We start from the raw sequence: 24,867 nt of genomic DNA on the forward strand, positions 1-24,867 counted from the left end.
TATTGTTTTCTTTTTCTATATTTTAATTAAAAAAGAAAAAAGAAAAAGAAGAAAAGAAAAAAGACGACCTGTTACATGGAAGTAAGAAAGTGAGGCAGAACTGGCTTTTAAAAGTTCTACTCACCTGATTTTTCCATACTGTCATAAGCTGCTTGCTTTTCAAAGAAAAACAGGCATGTTTGTAACTTGAATTTTAAGCAAGAGTTTTACATCATTCTTTTTTTTCCTTTTTGTTTTTTCTTCCTTCCTTCATAGAACTTGCAGAAATAAGGCTGGCACATGGAGGTCACCCAGTCTACCTGCCCGATTTCCCATGGGAGTCTCTGCTGGAAAACAGTGCTTCCCTGGAAGGCAGCAATGCAGTGAACACTATCACCTCTTAAAGTTTTGTCAAGTTAGTAGATTAATGATTTGGTAGGAGTCAGCACAAACATGCAGAGGAACGAGAAAGGTAACACCTTTCTTTTCCACTCTGGGAGGCATAAAACCCACTGAAGTAACCCTGTGGCTTATGGACTTATATTTACAGAGTGAGGACTCCTATATATAAGCTCAGGTGTAAGTGGCTGAGGATGACATTTGGAATTATCAGACATGATTTATCTCGGGTTTTTCTCAGTTCTGTATTTGTAACATAGCCAAAGAAAATGTAATTCCTGTGTCAACTAAAGATTCTAAGGTCAATGACAGAATTTTAGCAAAAGATACAGCTTCTGAGGGCATTTTTTGTGGTCAAAACAGCCTACTAATGCATAGTATCCAAATTTCCTTGGAGCAAGCTTCTGCTGAGGACTGCGTTGCTGCTGTACCTGGATAAGTAGCCAGGACTGAATGCAGGTAGGTCTTACAATTTACTGACAGAGTAGCCCCTAAAAGCAACCTTTTTTCTTCCTGCAGTCTGGAGAAAGAATGAAGAGAAATTGCCATTATACAAGACAAGAAATGGAGGTCTTAAGAACTGACAAACTGTATGTGTTTAGGTTTTTAATTAGAAGACCTCATTTAATTTTTCACAGGATTTTTGGCTCCATACAAAGCTGGAAGTTAATTATTTTGTTTGCTGTGGAAACACCTAATGTGATGAGATGTGCTTAAAGGCAAAGGTCACCATGAGTTGAATGTACCTCCTATAGTTCCATGCATACATGGTCTACTGCTGGATGTGATACAGGTGCGTCACTGAGTGCTCTGAAATTCAGCCTTCAGCAGGCAACATGGAGGATCTCAAACAAAGCAGTCATTTTTACACAGGGAACCTTATGCAGACCTTGGTTTCTGTTTTTTTTCTCATTCTGCAAATGTCCCACACATTTTTATAGTGCTCCACAGAAATCCTCCTGAAAAGCTATAACATTTAGTAACAGATAGATTTACTTAGGAATTAGTTCTATAGCATTTTTCATTGGTGCTGTTTGTATCATACTCAAGCGTTAAGGACAGAAATAAAAGCTGTAGGGAACCTGTCTTTCCTGGTACTTGCTAATTCTTTTCAGAAAGTCAATTCCATCTTGAAAAGCTGTTGATTTTCCACAGTTACATTGCATGTGAGTTTTATTTGTTAAAAAAGCAGCTCTTCTGTTCTTACTGCAGGATGAGCAGGTCCTCCTGATTCTCCTAATCAATGCTATAGGGTTGTTGGGAAGCTATATGTGGTATAACCACTCTAATTCTATTTCTGATACCATGCTACAGGATGCTTTTCAATCTGTGGCTACATTTACATTAGTAAGTCATTTGGCACAGTAAGAGATTGTCTGTAATGTGAAAGAACACCGCAGACTAACTCTGCTTTGCCCACCAACCAGCCACAGCTGGAATGCATTAAAGACACTCCTGGAGTGCTTTGGGCTTCATCCAGAAGGGATGCAGCTGATGCACTCTGAAAACCAAAGCACATGCTGCCAAGGCAATGGGGAGAGTCACCTCAAAAGTGCACTACTAACCCCAGCCAGAAAGCTCCTGTTGCCACAGCCTGCTGTGTGGGCAGCAGCATCTGCAGGACACACCTCACTGCCCAAAATAAACCTTGCTGGGACAAATGCAACTGTATTCAGATTGGGTCCAAGTTTTATGCTTTTGGTATTGTGCCAATACTGCCTTCTAAACTTAGCTTTTTTCTTGCCTTGTTGTTCTTGTGTTTTCTTTTTTCCTATTAGTGGTTCATATGTTAAGCATGAGGGTTGATGGAGAGTGAAAACTACAGTAAGTTTAAGCACTTATCCTTGCTTATTCATTGTACCCAGTCTAGTAGCATTTCTCCTTAGATGTGCCATTCATTGCTGCAGCAGTTTATATGCATATTTGAAGCTTAGCTATGTGTGCATGCCACTACAGGCCATGGAAAACCAGCTGTATATGGAGCAAATGATATGTAAACTCCCTGACAGGGCTATGGCACTGAGCACCTGTTCTGTGATAGTGGCTGAAGCCTTGTTACACATCTAACAGTAGAGTAAGGAAAGTGATTTGTATTTTATTACACAAGGGAATGGTTCCCTTTCCCCTCCCAGTGCTTTCTTCTCAGGCAAACTTGTAGCAAGCTTGAATCTAGCAAGCTTGCAAAAACTTTTTCTTTGCCATGCAGTTGTCTTAAAAGATGAATTTCTCCCTGAGGATATATCGGCAAGGTGAAGAGAGAGATTGATTGTTTCCAGATGCTCTTTGCTGGCAGGCAAAGAAAAACTATTTCAGGTAACATTTGTGAGTGTTTTTCCAAAATATCAATTTTGTATGCAAATCTGGCAGGGAGAGTACAAGCCAGCATGATAGACATCCTAAAAGTGCCTGAGATACACAGTTTTTCATTATTGTGGTTGTATGGTTACTGGGAGGCTCACCCCTGCTGACCTTTGGAGCTTCCCTTTTGTGTCTCCTATTTCCAAGCAGAGAATGGAGGTATTTTTGATACAGAAATACAGAGGCCACATTCAGTGTCCTTGTTAGACAAATCACCTAGCATTCCTTGCTTTAAAGTGGAATCAGACAGGTAAGAATCCATCACTCATCTTTTATTTGATGCGTTGTGTGCCTTTCCTGGTAAGCTTCCTAAATACTTCTTGCTGGCGTGACTTGGTAAATGACAATGAATTTGTCAAGAGGTTTCTGGGGGAGTACCTGGCATTACTGAAGCAGAGAGACCTGATATATTTTATGTTATCTGAGACAGTAGACAGATGGGGAAAGTGGTGCATTAGCATCCTCTGCTTGGTGCACTCTATTTCAGTCTCTTGCAGAACACAAGCAGGACTCACACAGCAGCAACTGGAGTCATTGCTGCTTCTGCTTCTGACTGTGAAGAAGAAGTCAATCCTTACTTGTATGCTGACTGTCTTGCCTGGCAGCAATGTCCTGTCTCTAATGACTACAGTTTGATGACTTCTTAATGGTGAAAACTGAGAACCAACTGGTCCTTTAAGAGACCCCAATGTCTGGAAGCAACAGATTCTTCATCCATCTGTGTCTCACTTAAGCAGTTGTGGCACTGAGTGGTAGAAGTCGTGGGCTCGTGTCTGTCAGAAGCAAAGGATGTGCCTCTCGGTAAGCAGTCTTTCACTTCCAGCTGTTGTACTTCTCAGGACAGCCAGTGTGACAACACTTCTGCATGTGCACACTGAATCAAAGTGATCAGCTGTTGTAAGCCTGTGTCCATTCTGACACTGGTCATTAAACCACTTAAACTAACTGGCTGTCATGACTACTGATAACCGCACTGTAGCTGCCTCCTGTAGCAGAAGCACAGCTTGTCCTGATGAAGGGGTCAGAAGACCCTGTCCAATCCTGGGGGAACAGGCAGCACTGCAGCTTGCACCTAGAGCTGGCAGCGGGATGGACAGCCTATGCTGCTCTGCAGTGACAGAACCCAGGGTGTGGGCAGCATCCCTAGCTGAGCCCTTCTAGGGCCAAAGAAATGTGTAGTGTGCCTGAGGTCTAGAGCTGGGGTGGCCCTACTCTGAGCAAGTAAGTCCTCTGTGGAACTCTGTCCTGGTACTTATCCCAGAAGTGGTCAGCAACTCAGATGTGACTTAGTAAGTGAGGATAAGGAAGTAAAGAGAGAGATAAAAGAGGAAAAGGTGGGAATATAGTTCTCTGAGGTTGTTTGGGTAGAGCAGGTGAATACCTAAGGGCCCTCATTGCTGTGCAGAAAGGAAAATGAGGTTTACAGGACAGGTTTAGAGCACTGATTCATTTGCTGTGTTTCAGAAGACAAGCAGAAGGGGAAAGTGGCTCTAAATCAGGTTTTTAGAGTGTTCTCTGCAAGAGCAGGATGTAGGTAGGAAGAAGCCGGAAGAAAGTGAACCTCATCATTTTTGTGATTGAAGAGGAACCATGTACTATGGCAAAGAGAGCTTTGAATCCAAACACACGATGTGAATGGTTTTGATGTGCTGAAGCTGTAGTTGGTGAGGTGCCACCTGTAGTTCTCCAGCATCGTGGCTGAAATGCATTGTTGGTGTTGGGGTGGAGTGTGCGTGTGACTGTGTGTGTAGCCAACGTTTCCTTTTCCAGCGTTTCCCGTTCCAACATTTCCAGGCCTGCAGGCGCTGACCTGCAGCACTGCAGCTCAGGGGGCTGCTGATGTAGTGGGGTCTGAGCAGGTACCGTAGCCGTGATACCTGATAAACAGCACACGTGCTGGCTAGAGACCTATTCCAAATGATGCCAAAACTGGCAGCTTTTGAAGTGGGACCTGAGCTTTCTTTGTTGTTGTTCGTGAAGATAGAAGCCTCTATGTGGTTGAAATCTGTTTTGTTGTGTTTGGTTGGTGGTTTTTATTTTGAGGAGAAAGGAGGTAACTTCAGGTCTTCAAAAGTAAAAATGAGATCAAAACCCTGGCAACTGTTCAAGACAAATGAGAAACCTCACAATGAAGGGCTTTCTATCACCTTGGAGACATCATTTAAAAAAGCGAGTTAGAGTAATTTTAGTTTCAGACTTCCCTCTGTCCTTGTCCCTCCCATGCAAATTCTGTTTTTATACTTACATATCCTGTTTAGCTTTGCTTCTTTTCTATATAAACAGGGGAATTTGGCAAAGCTAGGAGAACACTGAAAATGACCTTGCACCTGATGTTTCAGTGCATAAAACCAGTGCTTGGAAACAGACAAAGTTAAACCTGCCCAATAACAGATTAAAAAAACAAGATCAAACATTTTCAGATCATACAGATAAACATAAAAAGCTCGGAAGTCTAATTTTATATTCATGGACTTTTATGTATTGCTAGGTCTTTATTCTGCAGAAGAATATGGGATTTAGGCAACAAGGCTTTTGTGATAAGAAGAGAGGTTGGAGGAAGATTAAATAAGGAATAATCTAATATGCAGTATGGATGTAATCTGGTAACTATTCATTGTCAGAACGGCCACTGTTGTTCTGTGCTGTGGAGCTGCAGGGGTTACCAGGTGAGGCTGTGCCATGGCTGGAGACGGGAGCAATTAGAGAGGAGATTAGGATAAAGTAGTGCTTCTATCCACTAAAGAATGTAAATATTTTGAATGTTTTCAATAGCTCACACTTCTCAATACCAAACCTCCTCCAACGAGTACCCTCACTGTGCGGGCCAGCTACAGGAAGCACAGAAGCCTTCCTGTGTACTTGAAATTACCTGAGATGCGTAGACTTTCTGCTCCCACTCAGAAAATATTTCAAAACAAATTGTTTTAAAATTATTTGACAGATTAGATTACATTTAAATATCTATTTTATTGCCCTGGTAATGTTCTTGGAATGTGGGAGGGAGCCATGCAGGATGGTCCGGCAGTCAGTGTGCCATTGCCACCTCCTCCTGCAGGACTGCCATGAGCAGTGCAGGGTGGGAAAAGATCCTGCACAGAGCCATGCCATGGGCTTCACAGCACAGCCACAAGTAGAAGTCACATACACCCCTTTCTATGCAACACATTTTAGAAGAGTGTGATCAGATGTAAGCTATATTGCCATACATGTGTGCACTGCTGCCTGATGGTGACCACCACCTCCTAACCACAGGCTTAACAAGGCTTATTCAGTATAGATTTAATATACTATGTAATTACTATGTGATTTTAGATAATTCCTACATACCACCTTTTCCGTAAATGCTTTTCATGAAACAATCACTGACACCTATTTTCCCCTCCTGGTTGCTGCTTTTGGGATAACTCTGTGTTTCTTCACAGCCGCCCCTCAGTCTCGTGGTGCCTGTTGACATGTCATGCTGTAATGCACACTCCACCTCAAGGAAGATAAGGTGGCATTTCAGATATGTTCATGCCATAGGATGCCTGCTGCTTTGAATGAGGGGCAGGGTGGCTGTCAGCACTTCCATCTCAGGAGCTGTTTTTGGTAGCAGCCATGGGGAAAGCCAAAGAAGTTAAGCATCGAGGTGAGTTTGGGCCAAGTGCGATGCCCATGTCTGCCATTGACATCGGTGTCAGGAGGCAAGAGCTTGTGGCACATAGCAGGGGCATGTTGAGCTGTTGTTACAGCTCAGGTCATGTGGTGCACTTTGAGTCAGCCAAATTTTGCCAAGTTTAATGCAAAATAGCCCACCAAGCCATGCCTAGAAATGGTGGGACAGGACAGTCTTCTGTAAGTGTGACCAGTGAAGGGGCACAGAGCACAGGTAAGATGCTACACTGACATGTCCTATGAGCCAGGACTGGCAGAAGAGCTGACCAACATCAGGTTTGTGTGTTTACAAATACCTTCTAACTGCATGACTGGTTGGCTTGTCAGTAAGAGACACTTAAAACTAGATTGGCCTGAACATGAGCAGACAAGATTTGTGATTAAGGGAGCACAGATTAGATTATAAATGTATTTTTTCACCTTGATTTTCTTGGATTCTGTTGTGTCTTCCAAGGGTGAAGTCAAAGAACAAACATTATAAGGGACACAATTAAAAGAAGCTTGGCCACAGTACCTCCCCGTAAGCTGCTGTGCAACTGCCTTTTGTATTATCATAGTGCTGAAGGAGAGCTGGGAGCGAGCTGTCAGCAGATGGTAAGCAGCAACCCTGGCAGGTTTGCAAATGAGGGAATTTCCCTGTCTGAGCCAGTGGGATGAAGTACTCATCTTTGCTGGATTGCTCTTTACAAGTCAAGAAAGCCCATCAGGTCAAAACATGTACTTCACTGTGGCTGGCCTAAGGAGGAAAGCTTTTTTTCTCCTGTGAAACTCAGATCTTTCTCTGTTCCACTTGGTAGGTACGCTCCAGGAGATACAAAGAAATAAGTTTTAAAAAAAAAACAAAAACAAAAAAAACCCCAAAAAACAAACCTAGGGTTCATTTACTTTTCTAGTTTTCAGTCACCCTACTGAAGTGGTGCTTCTGTTCTGCAAACAAACTGGGTGTGAGCGCACTAACACATGTACAGACTTCATTGTAATCACTTCTTACTACCAGCTACATTATCTGCTCCCTTTGCTACACACACAGAGTAGAGACAGAAGAGTGGTTCACATATAAAACTCCACAGGGTTTCTCTGGCTCTTTTTTTCTTTCTCACATTGTGGCTTTGCAGCATACAGAGTAGCTATGATGAAACAATCACATATGCAAATATATGAAGGTGTTTTTTTTTTTTTTTTGAATGATAAAATTATTTTGAAGATGTGAAAATCTACAGAAACAGCAAAGGTTGCTTAAAACTGGAGATTATAACTACAGATTTTTGAGCACAACACAGTATACAAAGTTCTTAAAAAGGATCTGTGTTCCTATTTAAGGACATTTCCACTTCTCTTCTTAAATACTGGCTTTCCTTTTTATGACATTTGGACCCTTTACATTTCACTCAGTTGAAATTCAGAGTTCTGAGGCTGATGATTGAATAATAATTACTATTTCTAATGGTAGAAGTGGAAAAAAAGGAACTTCAAGAGAAAGGGAATTCTCAGAACATGCTCATTAAATGTGTTCTCCCAGTCTTAACTGGAAACCATTCAAGATATTTTTCTTACTTATTAAGTTTTACAGGACTTCTAATTAAATACGTGTTGTAGATGCAGCAGTTTTAGGACACTACACAGCAGCATTTATGGTAGGTGCGCTCAGCAGTGCTGAGAGTCTGCCCACCTGTCCTGTGCTCCTGCTCAGTGTTTACAGATATTGCTCTAGGACGCAGGTAGGCACCTTCATGGCTGCTTAGGAGATGAGTTTCTAAATTCGGGCTAGTACGCAAATACTGTGACAAACTGAACAACGGCAATGACTTTGTGACAGCACACTGCTGAGAATTTTGTTCTTTCTGGGGCAGAACCAGCAGGAAAATGCTTTCTTGTGACTTACAAATGTGGTCCCAGCCGGAAGCATATAGTATAAAATAGAGAATGGTTATTTAGTATTTCAAGTTGCTTTGGAGAGGCTCTGCTAATGTTTAAGGCATAAACTTGAATTTGTTTATCTTTTGCCTGTCCGTACGACGTTCTCGTCCTCACTGTTAACATTCATTTCAACCCATGTGGAATGTCACTGATCTGTTGGTTTTGTCTCCATGTTAGGAGAAGGCTGTGGTGATGATGGTCATTATGCCTACTATTTTTACTGTGTGGGTGATGCCTTGGCTTCCTGTTAGCCAAAATACTTTGGTATTTTTAGCATATCTTCAGGGGGACTGGCATCCTGCAATAGCACTCTCATGCTGTAAGATTGCAGGGGTGGTAATGACAGTTCTGAAGTTCAGTGACATGCTTTGAAAAGCTCATTGGGAGGTTAGCACATTTCCTAAAAAGACAAACATCATCTCAAAGAAATAAGTGCAGGATACAAAAAAGAGCTTGAACTTCTGATGCATTTTTGTTTGAATAAAGTGCAGAAGGCAGAGCCATGAATATTCCAGCTGCATAATTCAGCTATGAACTGAAATATTTCCATCACGCTACTTATTTGAATCATTTCTTATTTCTTTCCTGTTTAATTTTAAATTTAGCTTAACAGGGCAAGCAGACTGCTGGCGGTACAGGAGCATCACAGGGTGGGCTGGCAGACCTTGTGTTCCTGGGAGCATTCAGCAGTTGGTGGCTGCCAGCCAAAACCTGTGCTGGGTATGAGATCTCAACAGCAATGCCTCTTAATGCATTTTTAGATTAAGGAGATTTTTGGCAAGGATGTGCTTGAGGAGAGAGTCGCTGGTCTGAGCAAAACACTTGGCTGCTCTAGAAGTCTAAAATTTGCTTTTATACAGTGCACCTCCAACTTCAAATGGGGCCAGAGACCAGGGAGTCAGTGGTGGAGCCAGTTTGGTAATGAACATCTTTGGTTTTGTCTGGCCTCTAGTCTAGCAGGTACTCAGGTCTAGAATGTAAATGAATTAGTGTCCTGGTTTGTCCTTGTAAGAAGATAAACAGCTGTATTCCAAACCTGGGAGCCACTGGGGTGCCTCATCTGGCTGATCAAGAATAGGTCTGGGGATAACAAAGATGTGGATGGCTAGAGTGGTGTCTGCACGCGAAGATCGGCTGCTCTGCAGGATGGGACAATGCGTGCTGCCATTAGCAGCAGGAGGGGCCAATAAGGTTCCATGGAACTGCTGCTTCGGTGCATTTGGATGTCAGGAAGGCAGACGTTTTCAGTAACTGGAGTGCTCGGAGATTTTATTGATTAGCAAAATCTTGGTCTGATGATGGGAAAAAAAAAACCTAACTGTTAAAAACGTTTTTCATGTACAGAAAAATGCAGCCTATTTGTTTATAGTCACACTGTATTTAACCAGTCCCGAACGTTTGTCAGTGTCCCAGTGAGAACTCTTCAAGTCGGTGCAAGCTTTGTTCCCATCCCACTGAAGTCACTTTTACATTCTGTACAGGGCCTGCTGAAGCAAATCACGTTCTGCACTGTGTGCTCTGCAGCTCCTGAACAGAATGGGCTGAGCTGGAAACAAAAGCTGGGCTTTGACTCCTGCTGCACTGGCTCAAGTGAGTTCCAGCCAGATTTTTTTTGTTTTGTTTTGTTTTTGGTGGGGGTTTGTGTGTGTGTGTGTGTGAGAGAGAGAGAGAGAGAGAGAGAGAGAGAGATCAATGCCACCTCTGTTGGGCAAATACAGGATGCATAGGGATTAAAAAAAAAAAAAAATCTAGCTGCCAACAAGAAAAAGTGCTTTGTAACCATTGCTTGGAATGGAAACAATTTTCAAAGATATGGATCAAACTGTGTTTATAGACCCAACCGTTGGCAGCTTTTCCCTGGGCCATTTCCTGTGTGCCTACTGCAGAGAGGAATCATGGAAATGTTTAAACTAACATCTAAACCATATGGAACACGAGGAAAATACTGTGCAAGGCTGCATAGAAAAAGAACAGTGATGCTGAATTTTTGTTTCCACAGGCAAGACACGTGGGAGAATGGGCCAGAGGAAGAACTGGGTCATAGCCCTAAACGTGCCTTCACACCTTTGTGGTTCTGCAATTGCGGGACTGAGGTCAGAGGGACCTCCAGAGTTCTCCTGTGCTGCACGTGTATGGGATGGGATCACTGCTGCTGGGCCTCGGGGTGTCATGACTCGAAATTTGAATCATTTTTTTTCTTTAGGAAAATTTGACTTCAACTGCCATTAAATCCTATAACTATAGAATGGCTGGGGGTGGTAGGGCCCTTAAAGCTCACTCGACTCCAAACCCTGCCACAGCAGGGACACTGCTGCCAGCTGGGGCTGCCTAGGGCCCCCTCAGCCTGCCCTTAAGCACTCCAGGGCTGGGCGCATCCAAAGTTTCTCGGGACAGCCCTTCCTTCCGACTTTGCTAAGGGACAAAATCCGCGAACACGTGTCGTGCTCGCAAACTGTTTTCCCCAGACCCCGGGCAGCGCTCCCCGCGGCCCGCTATGCCGCACCGTTCGGCGCTTCGCCGGCATCGGGGCGGGCAGCGGGGCGGGCACCGGGTGCGGCGGCGACGGCTCTCCTTGAGCTGCTGCCGAGGCGGTCCCAGCGCCCGGGGCGGCGCGGCACCGGCCCCCGTCGGGGAGCGGCGATGGGGCGGCGGGGGCATGCGCACTGCGGGGCGGCCTCTCGCCCCGCGCAGCTATGCCAAGTATGTGCGCGGCGGCGGCGCGGCGGCAGCCGGGCGCGGGGAGGCACGCCGCCATGGGGCAGCTCCCGCCGTGCCGGGGGGCCGCCGCCCGCTGAGCGCCCAGGCATGGCCGAGCCGCTGCGCAGGACGCTCTCCAAGCTGCGCGGCAGGAGGTCCCCGCGCGGGGCGGCGGCGGGCGGCGCGCACCGGCACGGCGGGGGCTGCGGGCCGCAGGGTAAGAGCCCGTCTGCCGCGGGGCGCCGGGGGCCGCGTCTGCCGACGGAGCGCTCCCACGTGCGGAGCGGAGCGCGGGGTCGGTCCCCCTCGGAAGGGGAAGAGGAGGGGCGCGAGGCGCTGGCGCGGCGCTTCTCCGAGAAAATAGTGGTGAAGCGAGTTTCTCGGCGCTCCGAGCTCCGCGCCGCTCCGCGGGGCTGTTGGCGGCGCTCCGTGCCGCGTCTGCCCGGGCCGTGTACGCGGCGCGGATCGGCGCGGTGCCGGCGGGCGGCGGGGACCGCAAGTAACGAAAAGGGAGCCCCGAGGCGGACGGGGCGGCCGTGCCGCGCGGGTCGGTGCGGGGAGCGGACTGCGCCGGCTTAGGAAGTGCCTTTTTTCCAGAGTTTGCGAAGACTTCGCGTTTGTTTCGAGCAAAAGTTGCGCTGTTCTGCAAGTTCCAACGTAGGTCGAGAATCGGCCCTCCGCGGGCGCGTTTTCACAGCGTCGCTCATCCTTCTCAGGACAGAATTCCCCCTTTCCACGAGAGGCCCTCGCTGTCAGACCGCTGCCCCGTGCGGCTCATCACGCGGCCGTTCGCTGCTCTTCGCCTCATGACCGTTTGTCATTCTCTCGCTTTTGTTTCCTCCCTGTTTTTTTTACACAGTTTGATGCTTACGGACCGTGCTTTGGCCGCGCTGCCGTCCCGCCGCGGTACAGCCCCGCTGCGTGCCGGGCGGTGTGCGGATTGGGCAGGGAGCGGGTGGCTGCTGCAGCCCCGGAGCTGTGCGTTCTGCTGGACCCCGTGCGGTGGGACTGGGAAGGCCGTTCCCTCTGCGTTGTGACCAGAAAAACAGCGCCTGGCGTTGGGATGAGATGTTTGATATGTGTACGTAATAGGCACGGGATTTGTCCTGACCTCAGCTGAGCTGAAGCACTGCATCTGGGGCTCTGGAGGCGCTGTATTTTAACTTTAGTGATTTATTTGACCTTTTGTAGATGGAGTGGGAGGTGAGTTGAGCACCTGCTGGTTTGTCTGCCCTTTTGTTTGTTCACCCCAACGCTGTGCAGAAGCCTTTTGGGGAGCAGTGCCTCATTCCGTGTTGTGCAGGGTCTGCCTCTGGGAATGCACTGATTGCGCTGAACAGAGCCAATGGCGTTGTGCTGAATGAAGCTTTGCTCTGGAGCAGAGAGCATATTCGTCACCCCTATAGCTCCTTAAGCTTCCTATTTATTTGAATTTCTGGTTACTATAACAGCTGTTGACGTTTGGGAGTTGCTGTGCTCTGTGGAGCTGCAGGGTGCTCAGATACTTGCATGTGAAACAGTTGTTATTAAAATAAACACCCACAGAAAGACTTTCAGGATTGGGGCCAAACTGGAATAAAGGGGAAGCAGCGCTTGCAAACATAGCCCTGGATTGCGAGAGCTATGCTTGGAAAACCTAAATGCAAGTGTATCATTTGGATGGGATTCAGTGAGCGTTTGCAATCAATGGCTTTTGGCAGAGCTGGCTGATTCGGAGACTGAGAGTGGAGAGCTGTGTGCGAGCGCGGCTGTGGCGTGCCCCTGCAAGCAGGAGGTTATTGCAGTGCTCTGCAGCTGCTGCCGGCCACTGTTCCTGCAGGAGGCTCATGTAGGTAGCGCAGTGCGGAGCTGCCCAGGTGTGCACTGAGAGCACCACAGCACGGCACTGCCCAGCGCACGGTGACTTTGAGTGTGTCTCAGGGTCTGTGGGTTGGGGGCTGTGAGTTGGCAGCCCTGCAGAGGGCCTCTATGTCCCTGGCAGTGCGAGGAGCGGCAGGTGTTGCTGTCAGTGGGCATACAGATGGTGCATGTTTGTACTGGTGTAGGAGCTATTCCTCAGCTCCATGGAGAAGGGAGCCTTGGGGAAATCAGGGTAGAAGCACCCTGCCTGTAGAACACCATTACAGGTTAGCTTTGCTGTAGTGCAGTCGTATCGAGTTTGAAGTTGTGTATAGAGTTTGATTTGTTGTTAAATGAAAATTTTGTTGTAAAATGATGTATTCTTTCTCTCTTCTTTTTGTCCTCATGAACCAAGGGTTGTTCATGCCCTGGGCAAAGTGTATGGCAGTAAGGACAGTCCTTGCTGGAGGCTTCTGAGCCAGATAGATCCCCACCTTTGTTTCCTACTTAAATCCTGCTCTGAGCACAGGGTACAGCAGTAAGGACAGCCCTTGCTGGAGGCTTCTGAGCCAGACAGATCCCCACCTTTGTTTTCTACCTAAATCTACATTGTAAAAACAGTGTAGGAACAACAGATAACAAACCCACTGCACACACAAAATTACCAGAGCAAAAAGATCCTTTTCTGCCTAAGCTGCCTAAGTCGGCATGACCTTTATACAGAGCTCTCACTGCCATTTACCTAAATTACACGGTGTTAAAATACAGCCCAACAAACCTGACTTTTCATTAATTACACACATGTTCTGCTTTGGCAGGCTGACGTGTAATTTGATGATAGCATCACCTTGTCTTTTGTCCTTTCGAATGAGGTCTAAGGCAAATGTGATACGATGCTGCATGTCTTCATCTGTCCTGCTAAAAGCAATGTGATATTCTGAGCGTTTGTCTCTCCTTCTCTCTCTCCCTTTCTAACAGCAGACCTAATAGAAAACGTATACGTAGCCCCGCGGAGCAGGAAGGAGCCCAAGTCTCCGAAGGGAAGCGAGCTCCCCGAGCACCGGCCACAGATGAACAGCATCACTGTTTCTAAGAAGCGCAACTGGCTGCACCAGAGCACCCACCGAGCCCCCCGCCTGGAGGGAGAAAGCACGTGTAAGAAGACACCAGGGGCTGTCACCCAGGCCCCACGGTCCCCCAGCCTGCTGCCCTCACCAAGGGTGCGGGGGGCTCCTGCCAGGTCCCCAGGAGGGCCAGAGGGCCCCATCCTGCGCTGTGGTGCTGCGAGCGCCCTTCCGAACGCCACAGGCTCTGCTGCGCTGCGGCGCCGTGCCTTTGACTTTGGTGAAGACAACGATGCAGATGATGAAGGAGAAATATGGTATAACCCCATCCCTGAAGATGATGAGCCAGATGTCCTGAGAGTCCTCCATCCTGCTGCCCATAACCCTGTCACTGCGGACTGCCCTGCAGGCTGCTGCAGAAGCCTGCCTGTCCGGGACCTGGGGCGGGCATTAGGGCCCCTCGATGTTCCCCCGTGCTCCCCAGAGAGAGCGGGAGACACTCAGCCTGGTGAGCTGGGTCCTGCCGACACCATGCAGCCTGGAGAGCACCTGCTGCAGCAGCGGCAGAGGTTTGCCTGCAAGCCCCAGAGCGTGCTGGCAGCAGAGGACAATCCTGCATTTAAGTGCCCCTCAGCAGGTAAGAGTTTTTAGGTAGACAAAGGTGTCTTATCCTCTGCTTTCTTTGTAAAGAATGATAAGCCTTTCTTATGTTTCTTTTCTCTTTCTCTTCCTTTTGTCTGGGTCAAGCGCATTTCCAGTAGCAGTGCATGTTATTTTCATTAAAAAAAAAAAAAGGAAAAAAAAGACTCAGGTACGGATATTGATACCTGCTAAATGTAGAGCGGCACAGTGACTTTTCAGCCAGTTTGCTCACCTGGCATATCCGGATGTGGTTTGCCTCTGCCTGTGAAGTCAGCTCCAATTTGGAATCCAATTCCAAACAGACCATGTTTGGTCTGGCTCCAAGCTGGCTGAAAACAAAGGTTTTACCAAGTGGGCTTACTTAAACATATTAATGGGAGGACCTGCTTAGTTTCCTTTCTGTTAGTGTCTCATTTGGGTCTTAGGTTCCAGCCTTTACATTGCTTAATATCTTCAGAAGTTTCTTTAACCTACTGTCTGGGATTTTTAATAAATACTTTTTGGAAGATCATATAAATGCCATTTGTAATCATCTGCTTTGTGTAAGTGTAAAGTATTTTCGTAATTGAAAGTGGAGAGGCCCTGGAGCTCATTTCCAGGCTCTCATTCTGCATTGCCTGCTAGAGGAGCTCTGTCCCCCTCCCACTCAGTCCTGCAAATTGGCCCCAGATCTGTAAGTTCCAGAAGCTGCATTGCCTGGACTCAGCACAGTGATGGCTTCTGGGAATGGGAGATGTTTTCAAAGGCACCAAAGCAACTTCTGTAAACAGAAGAAGAAAAAGTACTCTGTCCTCCCTTCTGGGAGCTCACATTTTGTTCTCCTTGTGGAAATACTGCTGATCTGAGTGTACTGTCAGTTCCAAAGTATTCTGAGAACATTTATTTAGAAATAATTCACTTTATAGCCTGCATTAAATAGTTAGACCAGTTATGTCTGCTTGCAAAATCACTGAAATACCATGCTGCTATTTTTTTCAATGCTGGAGCTCAAACCAGTTTGGAGAGGTCAGGATGTGGGGTTGTTGGGAAAGCCATTAGCATGTCCTGCAGGCTGTTTGACTCCAATTTAGTCATTAAGCCCTTGATGTATATGCGATTCTCCTTAAAAAAATGAAACCCTTTATGCAAGAAGGCAAATGCCCTTTTTTTTTTTAATACTGAAGAAACATTTATTCCTGAAAGCAAAATTACATGTTTAAAGTGTCTTTCCTGAAACTAGGAAAAAAGTGTGATGAATTTGCCCCAGTAGGTTTGGTATCCTCGAAGCTGATTAAGCTACTTTAAATGCAGTTCTTCTTTTGCATGTATTTAACAGCAACCAGACTGAATGGATGAACTGGTGATGAGATGGATCCCTGCTGCTCAGTAATTGGCTTTATCATGAAGAAGTGATTTTTTTTTTTTCCTCTCTTCAGTTAAGGTGTCTACAGTTATTTTCAGTCAGATTTAAAATGACAGCTCATCCATGTGCAATTATTGCATGAGGGCAGCATGGTCAGTTTAATATTATTTGTGCTTGAACCTTGCTTGAATTACACAGTTGCTGCAAAATAGATGTCTATATAGGTCAAGCAGTAACTCCTGACAAATACTCAATTACTGCTTTGGGGAAAAATTTGCTTATCTTTGTTACTGCTGTAATTTTATGTGTCAGTAGTGCTTAGTACTAGACTCTAAGAGAGATTTTGAGAAGCAAAGACAGAAAAAAGTAGGATACTACAAAAGCCAGTAAAAGACTTATTTTCATTTCATTTATTATTATTATTATTATATACTCTAGATATTATTTGTATATATAATATATACAATTTTCATTTGATGCTATCTTCTTTGGTCAGTGCAAGTAGTTTAACCTTTTAAGCTTTAAACAGTGCTGCCTCATTCGGATCCCAAATGTTGTACAGAGGAAGCAGTCATACTTTTTTTTTTTTAATGGAAACGTGAAGAAAAAATATAAGAGTTTGGTTGCTGAGAGTCTTCTCAAACAAAGTAGTGAATAGATATGTCCTGTAAATGTTTTCTTTAAATGGGGTATAGATTGTAGAGGTGTTGATTTTCCCATTGTCTTAACTTGCATCATTAGTTCCTAGTGTTAATCGGGTTACTTTCTCTGGTAAAGGCCGTGTATGTTAATAGGATTTATCAGGTAATTCCTTGTTGAATAATTCTAGCCATGCTAGTTTTTAGAAAGGAATAAAAACAAAACAGCCCTATACTACAGCAATTAGGAAACACACTTTTGTTTATGTATTTTGTTTATGTCAAACAGACAAAAGGTGGCGGAAAAAAAATTTGCTGAGGTAGAAATGTAGGAACATCAGCTCATGTTCTTAAGGCTACAGGAGAAGAATTTACGTGGACTGTGGAGCATGTTTTTCATATCACATTTAGAATTTTTCAAATGTATAAAGTTTTGAAGCAAATTTTTCTAATGACTGTTTGACTGTATTCTAGTTGAATGTGTTGCTGGATGTGTGTATCACTATCAAGGCACTGAAGAATAACGTCCCTTTGTAGCTCCTTCTTTTGCTATAGGTTTACATTATGGATCTCCAGGTAGGGCCTTTTTGAAGAATTTGTAATGCTTTTGCTTTTAGTACCAGCATTTAGAGGGTAGGTTTAGACTAGATATTAGGAAGAAATTTTTTACTGTGAGGGTGGTGAGACATTGGAATGGGTTGCCTGGTGAGATTATGGATGCCCCCTCCCTAGAGGTGTTCAAGGCCAGGCTGGATGGGCTTTGAGTAACCTGGTCAGGTGGAGGTGTCTCTGCCTATAGCAGGGGGTTGGAACTAGGTGATCTTAAAGGTCCCTTCCAGCCCAAACCATTCTATGATTACTTCTGGGAGTAGTGCCTAACTGGTCAGTGGGGTCATTTCATGTCTGTGTCTCAGAAGCATTCTGCTAGGGCATGCTGACTCTAGCCTGCGAGAACCTTGGCTGCTTTTGTTACTAAAAATGTATGCTAGCTAGATGTCTGACTGCAAAATCTTGGTAGCAGTCATTGGAAATTGATTTTTTTCTCAGCATTGCAGGAGGCGATGGTTGGTGCTGTGTTCCAGTTTAGCTCCAGCTGACATGTACTGGGGTTAATCTAAGCGATGCTCTTCCTTCACTTAAATGACTGCTCTCCTGGTTTATAAATTTATTGTTTGGGGCCCAAATTTTGTAGGCTTGCATGTTGCAAATGATCTTTGTCAACAGGCCAAGAAGTGTGTCCTGCTTCTGTAGAGCTGGGCAGCAGGATTTTGAGGGGCTGACTTAAGGCTTTTGAAGGCTGTGGGCCTACCCAGGGATCTGTCTTTGATCCGTTTTGGTGACCTGCTGTAAGGACTGCTGGGGAGCGGGGTTAGGAGTTGTAGCAACCGAAGACTTGAAGCAGTTAATGTAAAGTAGCTATTTATTTCATCTTCTGTTTTGTGTGGAATCATGTTTCTATCATCTTACTGAGGAAACAGAGATACTTCCGATCCCATGTAAGAAACCACGAGGGAAAGAGGACATGGTGCGAGCGGTCCAAAATGAGGCACGCCTGGCACGGGGGCCGATGGCGCTTGGTCCAACGCCAGCATTCTAATGAAGCCTGCTGTGGTCTGTGTGACACCGAGAATCATTAACGTTCAGAATATTTGCCAGGAATTCATTCCTGTTTGCAGATAGCAAGCTCTTAAGCCTGGCGGGTGACCTGAAGTGCTGTTAAACATGCTTGTTGTCCCATCTCAAGGGGTCACCCAGCAGGGGGCACTGAGGACTACGGTGGTGCAGGGTCAGCCCGACGGACTCTTACAGCATGGCCTGTGTAAAGTAGTGTGTGACTTCTGCTCCTGAAAATGTGACCCCAGCGTTGATGGGTTTGTCATGGCTTACTTAGTGTCTGTGTATATTTGGCATTGTACTGGAAGAAAATGAACTACTGCTACAGAGTTCTTAGAGCGTTCTTTTTTACCCTTTTAATAGTTTCTCCATTCCTTGACTCTGAAGTGCCATGTGGGATTGAACACAGAGACCAACTTGGTCAAAATGGCAATTTTCATAGGGGTTGAAAAAGGACTTCTCTATTAGCAGACTAAAAGAAGATTCTTCCTTTTGTTTAGATAATTATTACATAATAATAATTGCATTCAATCCTCATTTAAGAAAGTGGGGTTTTTTTTTGCTAATATGGATAAGGGAGGTTACTTTCCTTGCATCTTTAATGAAGTTGCTTGCATTTGATATAGCATGAATTCTCTTAGCACTGTTTTCAGCTTTGCAGCAAATCTTTCTATCAGAGTGGATATAGAACTATCTGAGGATGAAATGGGCCTGAGCTGGACTAAGTTACCAGCCTTTGGCATCAGTAGAGCTGTGTTATTTGTGTCAGCTGAGGATCCAGATCAGTATCTCTTCTGGAATCTAGCACAGAAAAACAGTAGCCTTTTTTTCATTCAGCTGTCATTTGCTCTGAGAATGATTTTGAGCTGTTTGGGCTCTTCTGTTCTGATTTGCTGCTTTTGGGGGGAAAAGAAAAAAAAAAGTGTTCCCAAGGAATACATTGGGTTGACTTTTAAAAATAGAAAATAAAAGTAAAAAATCTAGGACAAAGGGAAGCTTTGGTTTTGAAAATTATAGCCGCTTAGTACAAGCTGTATTTTTTTTCCTCTTTCTAAAATGAAATGGCCTAGAATTTAGCTCTCATGTCATTTTTCTAGAGATATACTTTCAGTGTCAGATGCAGCATGCTTATTAAGTATTTCAAGAGGATGGCAGGAAAAATGAAATTACTTATCAGCTTTAGTTGGGTCAGAGCTCAGCATTTCCCTTAGTTATGAGCATGGCTGTTTGGTATTTTAATAGCTCTCTGTGATGAGAAACTGATGTTTTCTGACTTACTCATGTCATCTTGGGGTCCCAAAAATAAGTCACACGCTTTCTCATGAGCTTTAGAGTTACTCAAAACTCTTCCTTAAGCAAAGAGGAATGTTGCACGTAGAATGGGATAATCAGATATGCCTGTAACGTAGCAGGCATTGTTGGCAGGCAGTCTGACAGTGTCACGTCCACCCAGGCACAGAGGGACAATGCTAAGCTGGGCCAGAGCTGAATGTTACTGTGTGGGATCACGACGTGTGCCTTACAGGCTGTGTGCTGTGAGATTGCCTGCTGTTCCCATAGGGCAGATCTGTGTAGGTGAGGTTTTGGGCCCTGCTGTCCCCTGGCCATGAAGGGAAGGGCAGCTAGTGGCTGTGGAGCACCTCATGTCCAGGGGCCACCTGCCTCCTGTGGCTGCCTCCTGTGGCTGTGAAGAGTCTTTGTCCCTTGTGCGGCTATGCTGTGGAACAAATAAAAGCTGTGTGGGCTTTACCCATCCACCTGAACCAGCTCAGAGAAGCAGCCCTGGTGCAAAGTCACTTGGCTCAGCGCAGTGCTTGGTCCCTGACTTGTCCCATGGCAAGCCATCCATCCCTGGGTTGGGGCATCCTTCAAAAGCTGCTTTCTTCTGCTCTTTGTGCAGCTGATGCTGCCAGGAAGTGCGAGGCAGATGTGCGGAGTGCATTGTCAGCTGCACCTCATCATCACCCCCCTGCTGCCTGGCTGTCATTGGCACCCCAGTGTCTCTGGTGCTTCCCCTCCTCCTGCCAGCCTTCCCTAAGGCATTTCTGAAGTGTCAGATGCCACCTGTGTGGAACAAAAAGGAAGCTGGGCAAGGTGAGCAGGCTGGGAAGTAGAATGTGATGTGATGTGCTCTAGGTCACTATTGCAGCTTGTTAGCAGTCATCGTGTGTGCATTTGGAAATGGTGTCCGTACCTCAGCACACTGCTGGTGTTATGGTGGCATGACACTTGTGGGATTGGTCCCACACAACCAGCTTCTGTCAGCTCTGTGTTTCGTTTTAACCCCTTTGTGCTGAAGGCAGCAGAAGTCACACCTGTGAAAGTAAGAATGTCAGATTGCCTCTGCAGCTCTCCTGAGATGGAGGGAAGTTGAATGGACTGGCCTGCTTTGCTAAGCCCGTGCCAGAGGCGTGGGGCAGAAAGGGAAGGTGAATGTCAGCACAGCACTGGCTGCTATGGGTGTTCTGGGCCAGCACAGCTATACCACGATCTGCAGCACAAGCAAGGCTTTGTCCAGCTCTGTCATACCCCGTGTCTCCTGCCAGCTGCTGCCACAACAGCAGGCAAGGAACTCCTCCAAGAAATGCAGAGCTAAAGGCATTTTCCTCTGTTGCTCTGGAAAACAGATACTGTGTGCTGTTCTTTATGATTGAAACTTCGCTATAAAAGCGCTCTTTTAAGCAAATAGTGATTTGGACTTACTTAATAGTGGTTGGAATTAGACAGTAAGCATCAGAAAAATCTGTAAAACGAGCTGCTGTCAAGAACGAGTTGCTGTGTACCTCTTTCCTTCCTTGTACGCACTGTGAGTAGGATTTGCCTTTCCTCAATGAGCAGCGGGGAAGATTCCCCCTGCTAACACAGGCATAGGTCCCTGCTCTCTGAGCAGCTGGAGCAGCTGCAGCAGCAGGGCTGAGTGTGACCGGGGGCTCTGGTTCCCAGCCGGGAGCACAAAGCTGCATGAGTGCTGCCAGAGCTTGCCTGGGATGATGGGATGGGATGGTTGTTCTTACAGAAGCCACTCTTAGTTTCTCAGTGGATAGAAAAGTGGTTCTAAATGAGAGTACTCGTGAAATTTTGTTTGTTCTGGCCTCAGTTTCCATCTTGCACACTACGGCAATTCAAGTGAATCCATTTCTGCAGTCATTACTGCCTCATGCTGGTGGCAAGAAAAAAGGCTTGAGCTGAAACTCAATTTTTGAGTTTTCTTAAACATTCAAGCATGAGGAGAACTACAAGTTTGTGTCTCTATGAGTCATGCACATGCATTATTTAAGGACTGATAACAAACTTCTTATTCCGTATGTATCCCTTCGTTACTTGTCCTGCACTGTCAAATGAGTGTAGATGTTTTTTTTCTCTCATTCTTTTCCTCTTCAACATCAGTGCCTGCTGTTAAAATTATTTTTGTTCCTTGAAAATAAATTTTCCAAAAGATTTCCCACCATGGTATCAGTTGGGAACTGTATAACTTTAAGCCCTGTCATAGGGTGGCTGTGCCAGGACAGAGGGAAAATTGCTGGCACAAACAAGGCAGTGCACAGTGCAGCTTTTGGAATAAATAAATCCTTGTTGCTTTCCTGCTCCTCTCTGCAGCAGGAAAGGGGAGCTGAAAAAAATGAAAGAAGGGAGGTGAGACACTTCTCCAGAGTTCTTTTGGATAAGAGAGGGAAATGCAAAGTATTGTAGCAGTATCCTTTACCAGGGATGTGCATGTTTCCTTTAGACTTGAGAAGGCAATGCTGATGTGTTAATCTTTGTTGCTAACTGCTTTGTGGGCAGAAGTGCACTTGTCATTTTCCAGTGCTTTCCCTTTGAAGACTGATTTCATTGCACCTGTGCCCCAGGAATGCAATTGTGTCTGGATGAGAGGGATGTAACACAAATGGACAAGAGCTGAATGCAGTGGGTGAAATAGCTCATTTGTTTATCTGTAGTTTCTGACTCTTTCATCTCTATAGAGCAGAACAAATCAGGCTTCTGACTATGAACTGCCAAATTTGGTTGCACAGGTCAACAGAGTACAACGCTCTGGGTGCTTGTTAATATCTCTAACTGGTGAATGACAGTCATCTGAATGAGCTGCATTTATCAAGTTAAGACAAATCAAAGTGTTTTCCTCTACTTCAATATTTTATTGTCATTACTGTGAACTGCACTTACAGAACATCTGTTTATTCTCTTTAATTTTTTTTCCTAAAGGGCCTGGAGTTCTACTCGCACACAAGATTGATATACCAATAACAGAAGTTTCTCCTCCAAGTCCTAGTCCCTTGAAAAAAAGTGGATCAATCAATTGGCCTTTCCCCGACCGAATTAAATCTCCCAGAACTGTGAGGAAGCTTTCCATGAAAATGAAAAAACTGCCAGAACTCAGCAGGAAGCTGAGTGTCAAGGGAACTTCAAGCCATAATAGCTCAGATAATCCTTCTTCCCTGCTGAAAGGGAGCTCTCGGGATACAAGCCATACAGCGTCTTTGCCATCTTCTGGAAACTCAACTGCAGCTGCCAGCAGGAATGTCATAAGTCGTTACCATCTCGACAGCAGTGTGTCATCACAGCATACCTACAAAAAGAAAAGCTCAAGGAGTTCCAAATCCTCCAGCAAAGGTGGTTACCTCAGTGATGGTGACTCTCCTGAACTTTTGACCAAATCAGGCAAACATGGACATGAAACCAAGTGTGGGAAAGGAAAAGAGAGCTTTCCAAGTAACAGTGGTAAAACTGAGATAGATATCGATGCTTTCAGGCACTACAACTTTTCTGATCAACCCAAGTGTTCCCAGTACATCTCTGGACTTATGAGCATTCACTTTTATGGTGCTGAGGACTTGAAACCACCAAAAATAGACTCAAAAGATGTCTTTTGTGCAATACAGGTTGACTCAGTAAACAAAGCGAGAACAGCCCTGCTTACATGTAGGACAACTTTTCTAGATATGGACCACACGTTTAACATAGAAATTGAAAATGCTCAGCACTTAAAGCTGGTGGTGTTCAGCTGGGAGCCCACCCCACGGAAAAACCGTGTTTGTTGTCATGGCACTGTGGCTCTTCCTACTCTCTTTCGAGTGACAAAAACACATCAGCTGGCTGTCAGACTGGAACCAAGGGGGCTTATTTATGTCAAACTGTCACTTATGGAGCAGTGGGAGAACTCTCTTGATGGTCTGGATGCAGATCGGGAACCAGTGATGTTTGGTGTAGATGCTCGAAAAGTGGTAGAGAAGGAAAATACAGGCCTGATGGTGCCGCTTTTAATTCAGAAATGCGTAATGGAAATTGAAAAAAGGGGCTGCCAGGTACTGTATGTATCTTAATGTTTTGTTAATATTGCTGTGTCTGGATCTCTGTTGCAGATCTTTGCACTGTTACTTCTGGAGCAGGAGTGGTTTTTAACTTATTTTCTTGCTCCCGTAGTGTGGTGAACTCCAGTCATTGTACTGGGGGAAGAATAGCAGGACTGTGAAATCAGTGCTTCCAACTTTGCTCTTGTAAAGGAGGAGAATACTTGCTCACAGTAGCTTTAGGACTGCAGCCCCCAGCATGTAGAGTCACCCTCAAAATAAGGCAGAGCTGAGATTAGGATTTGGAAATGTCTAATTCTGAGGCACAGACCATTATTTAAGGACATAGTGCACTGACACACAAGGAGTATGATACTCCCACCCACACTTGATGCAAAGCACGAAGATGAGGAAGAGCTATTGAGGAGATAGGTTATTTGTTTCCTCACAGTGCTTCTCCTAGCCTTTGTTCAAGTTGTCCGTAGGATTAGGAAAGGCCCACTGTGTTCTCTTCATCTTAATGCAACTTATTTCAGTTGGTGTAACCCAATGGAGAAAAAATGTAGAAACAAATGCCCAGTTACAGATGCTAGACTAGAAATTTCTTAGGAAGGAAGATGTGGAGTCCTAAGGACAGATGTTGCCCCTTGGTAATTCATTTGAAATTGTGAGAGGACTTCTACATACTGCTCTGTAGCCTGTGAGCCCTTGGTTTCTGTTACGCCTGTTGCTGCTCAGGTGAAATTGAAAGGTAATCACAACTACCACTGTTACTACTTTTAATTGCTAACAGTTTGGCTATAGTTTCCCACTATATAGTGTTAAGAAATTAATGGCTACTTATAACCTAGATCAAAATATACAGACAGGAATGGTATTTGTATGTAATTACTTTGTTGAAAGTCAGTACTGATAATAACTGTGTGATTCTCACTGTGCTTCTCCTAACATGCAAATCAGTGAAAAAAAGAAGTTGTATTCTTTCCAGTATTTGTGTCTCATGGTTTCAGTGTTTTATTTTGGGCTTATTAGCACCTAGTCATGCAAATGATTTTGGGTAATCAAGACATCACTGGTAATGAGGCGATTGGGATCTGAGCTGTCTGTGTGCACCTGGTGCTTCTGAGCATAAAATCTAATTTGTGCATTTGCTCAGGGAGAATACAAAATGCAAAATATACTGTTAACTTTTAACCATGCACTTTTCTGACCTTTTGATTTTCTCTTAGAATGCAGACTACTGTCATGATATGTCATCTCCACCTGACTTTCAGACATAGTGTTACAAAACATGGTTGAAATTTTCTTAGGCAAATATTGGGTCTTATTTGGTCTTGGGAAAGAGAGAGTACAAATTCCACTGAGTGACTTTCCATGTATTTAAGCAGGAATTAATGTATGGTCAGACAAATACTCTTCTTTGCAAACCTGGATAT

At 45.1% G+C, this 24,867-nt stretch overlaps 1 protein-coding gene across 9 annotated transcripts in view; it reads left to right on the plus strand.

Annotated features, from left to right (window-relative positions):
- The first annotated feature begins 11,046 nt into the window (after positions 1–11,046).
- The window catches only part of SYDE2 (synapse defective Rho GTPase homolog 2), a 32,200-nt gene continuing 18,379 nt past the window's right edge, over positions 11,047–24,867 (plus strand). For 3 of the 9 annotated variants that reach the window (XR_016469257.1, XR_016469256.1, XM_090146415.1), the window contains exons 1-3: positions 11,061–11,221; positions 13,822–14,544; positions 22,347–23,446. Coding sequence is in view for 7 of the 9 variants with exons in the window: in XM_090146415.1 (XP_090002541.1) it covers positions 11,113–11,221; positions 13,822–14,544; positions 22,347–23,446 (1,932 nt within the window). In the remaining 2 variants the exon portion in view is untranslated. The other 6 variants (XM_090146421.1, XM_090146417.1, XM_090146422.1 and 3 more) reach the window with 6 other exon arrangements.

The sequence above is a fragment of the Phasianus colchicus genome, chromosome 9, assembly GCF_987193195.1.
Source record: "Phasianus colchicus chromosome 9, bPhaCol1.hap1.1, whole genome shotgun sequence".
Lineage (NCBI taxonomy): Eukaryota > Metazoa > Chordata > Aves > Galliformes > Phasianidae > Phasianus > Phasianus colchicus.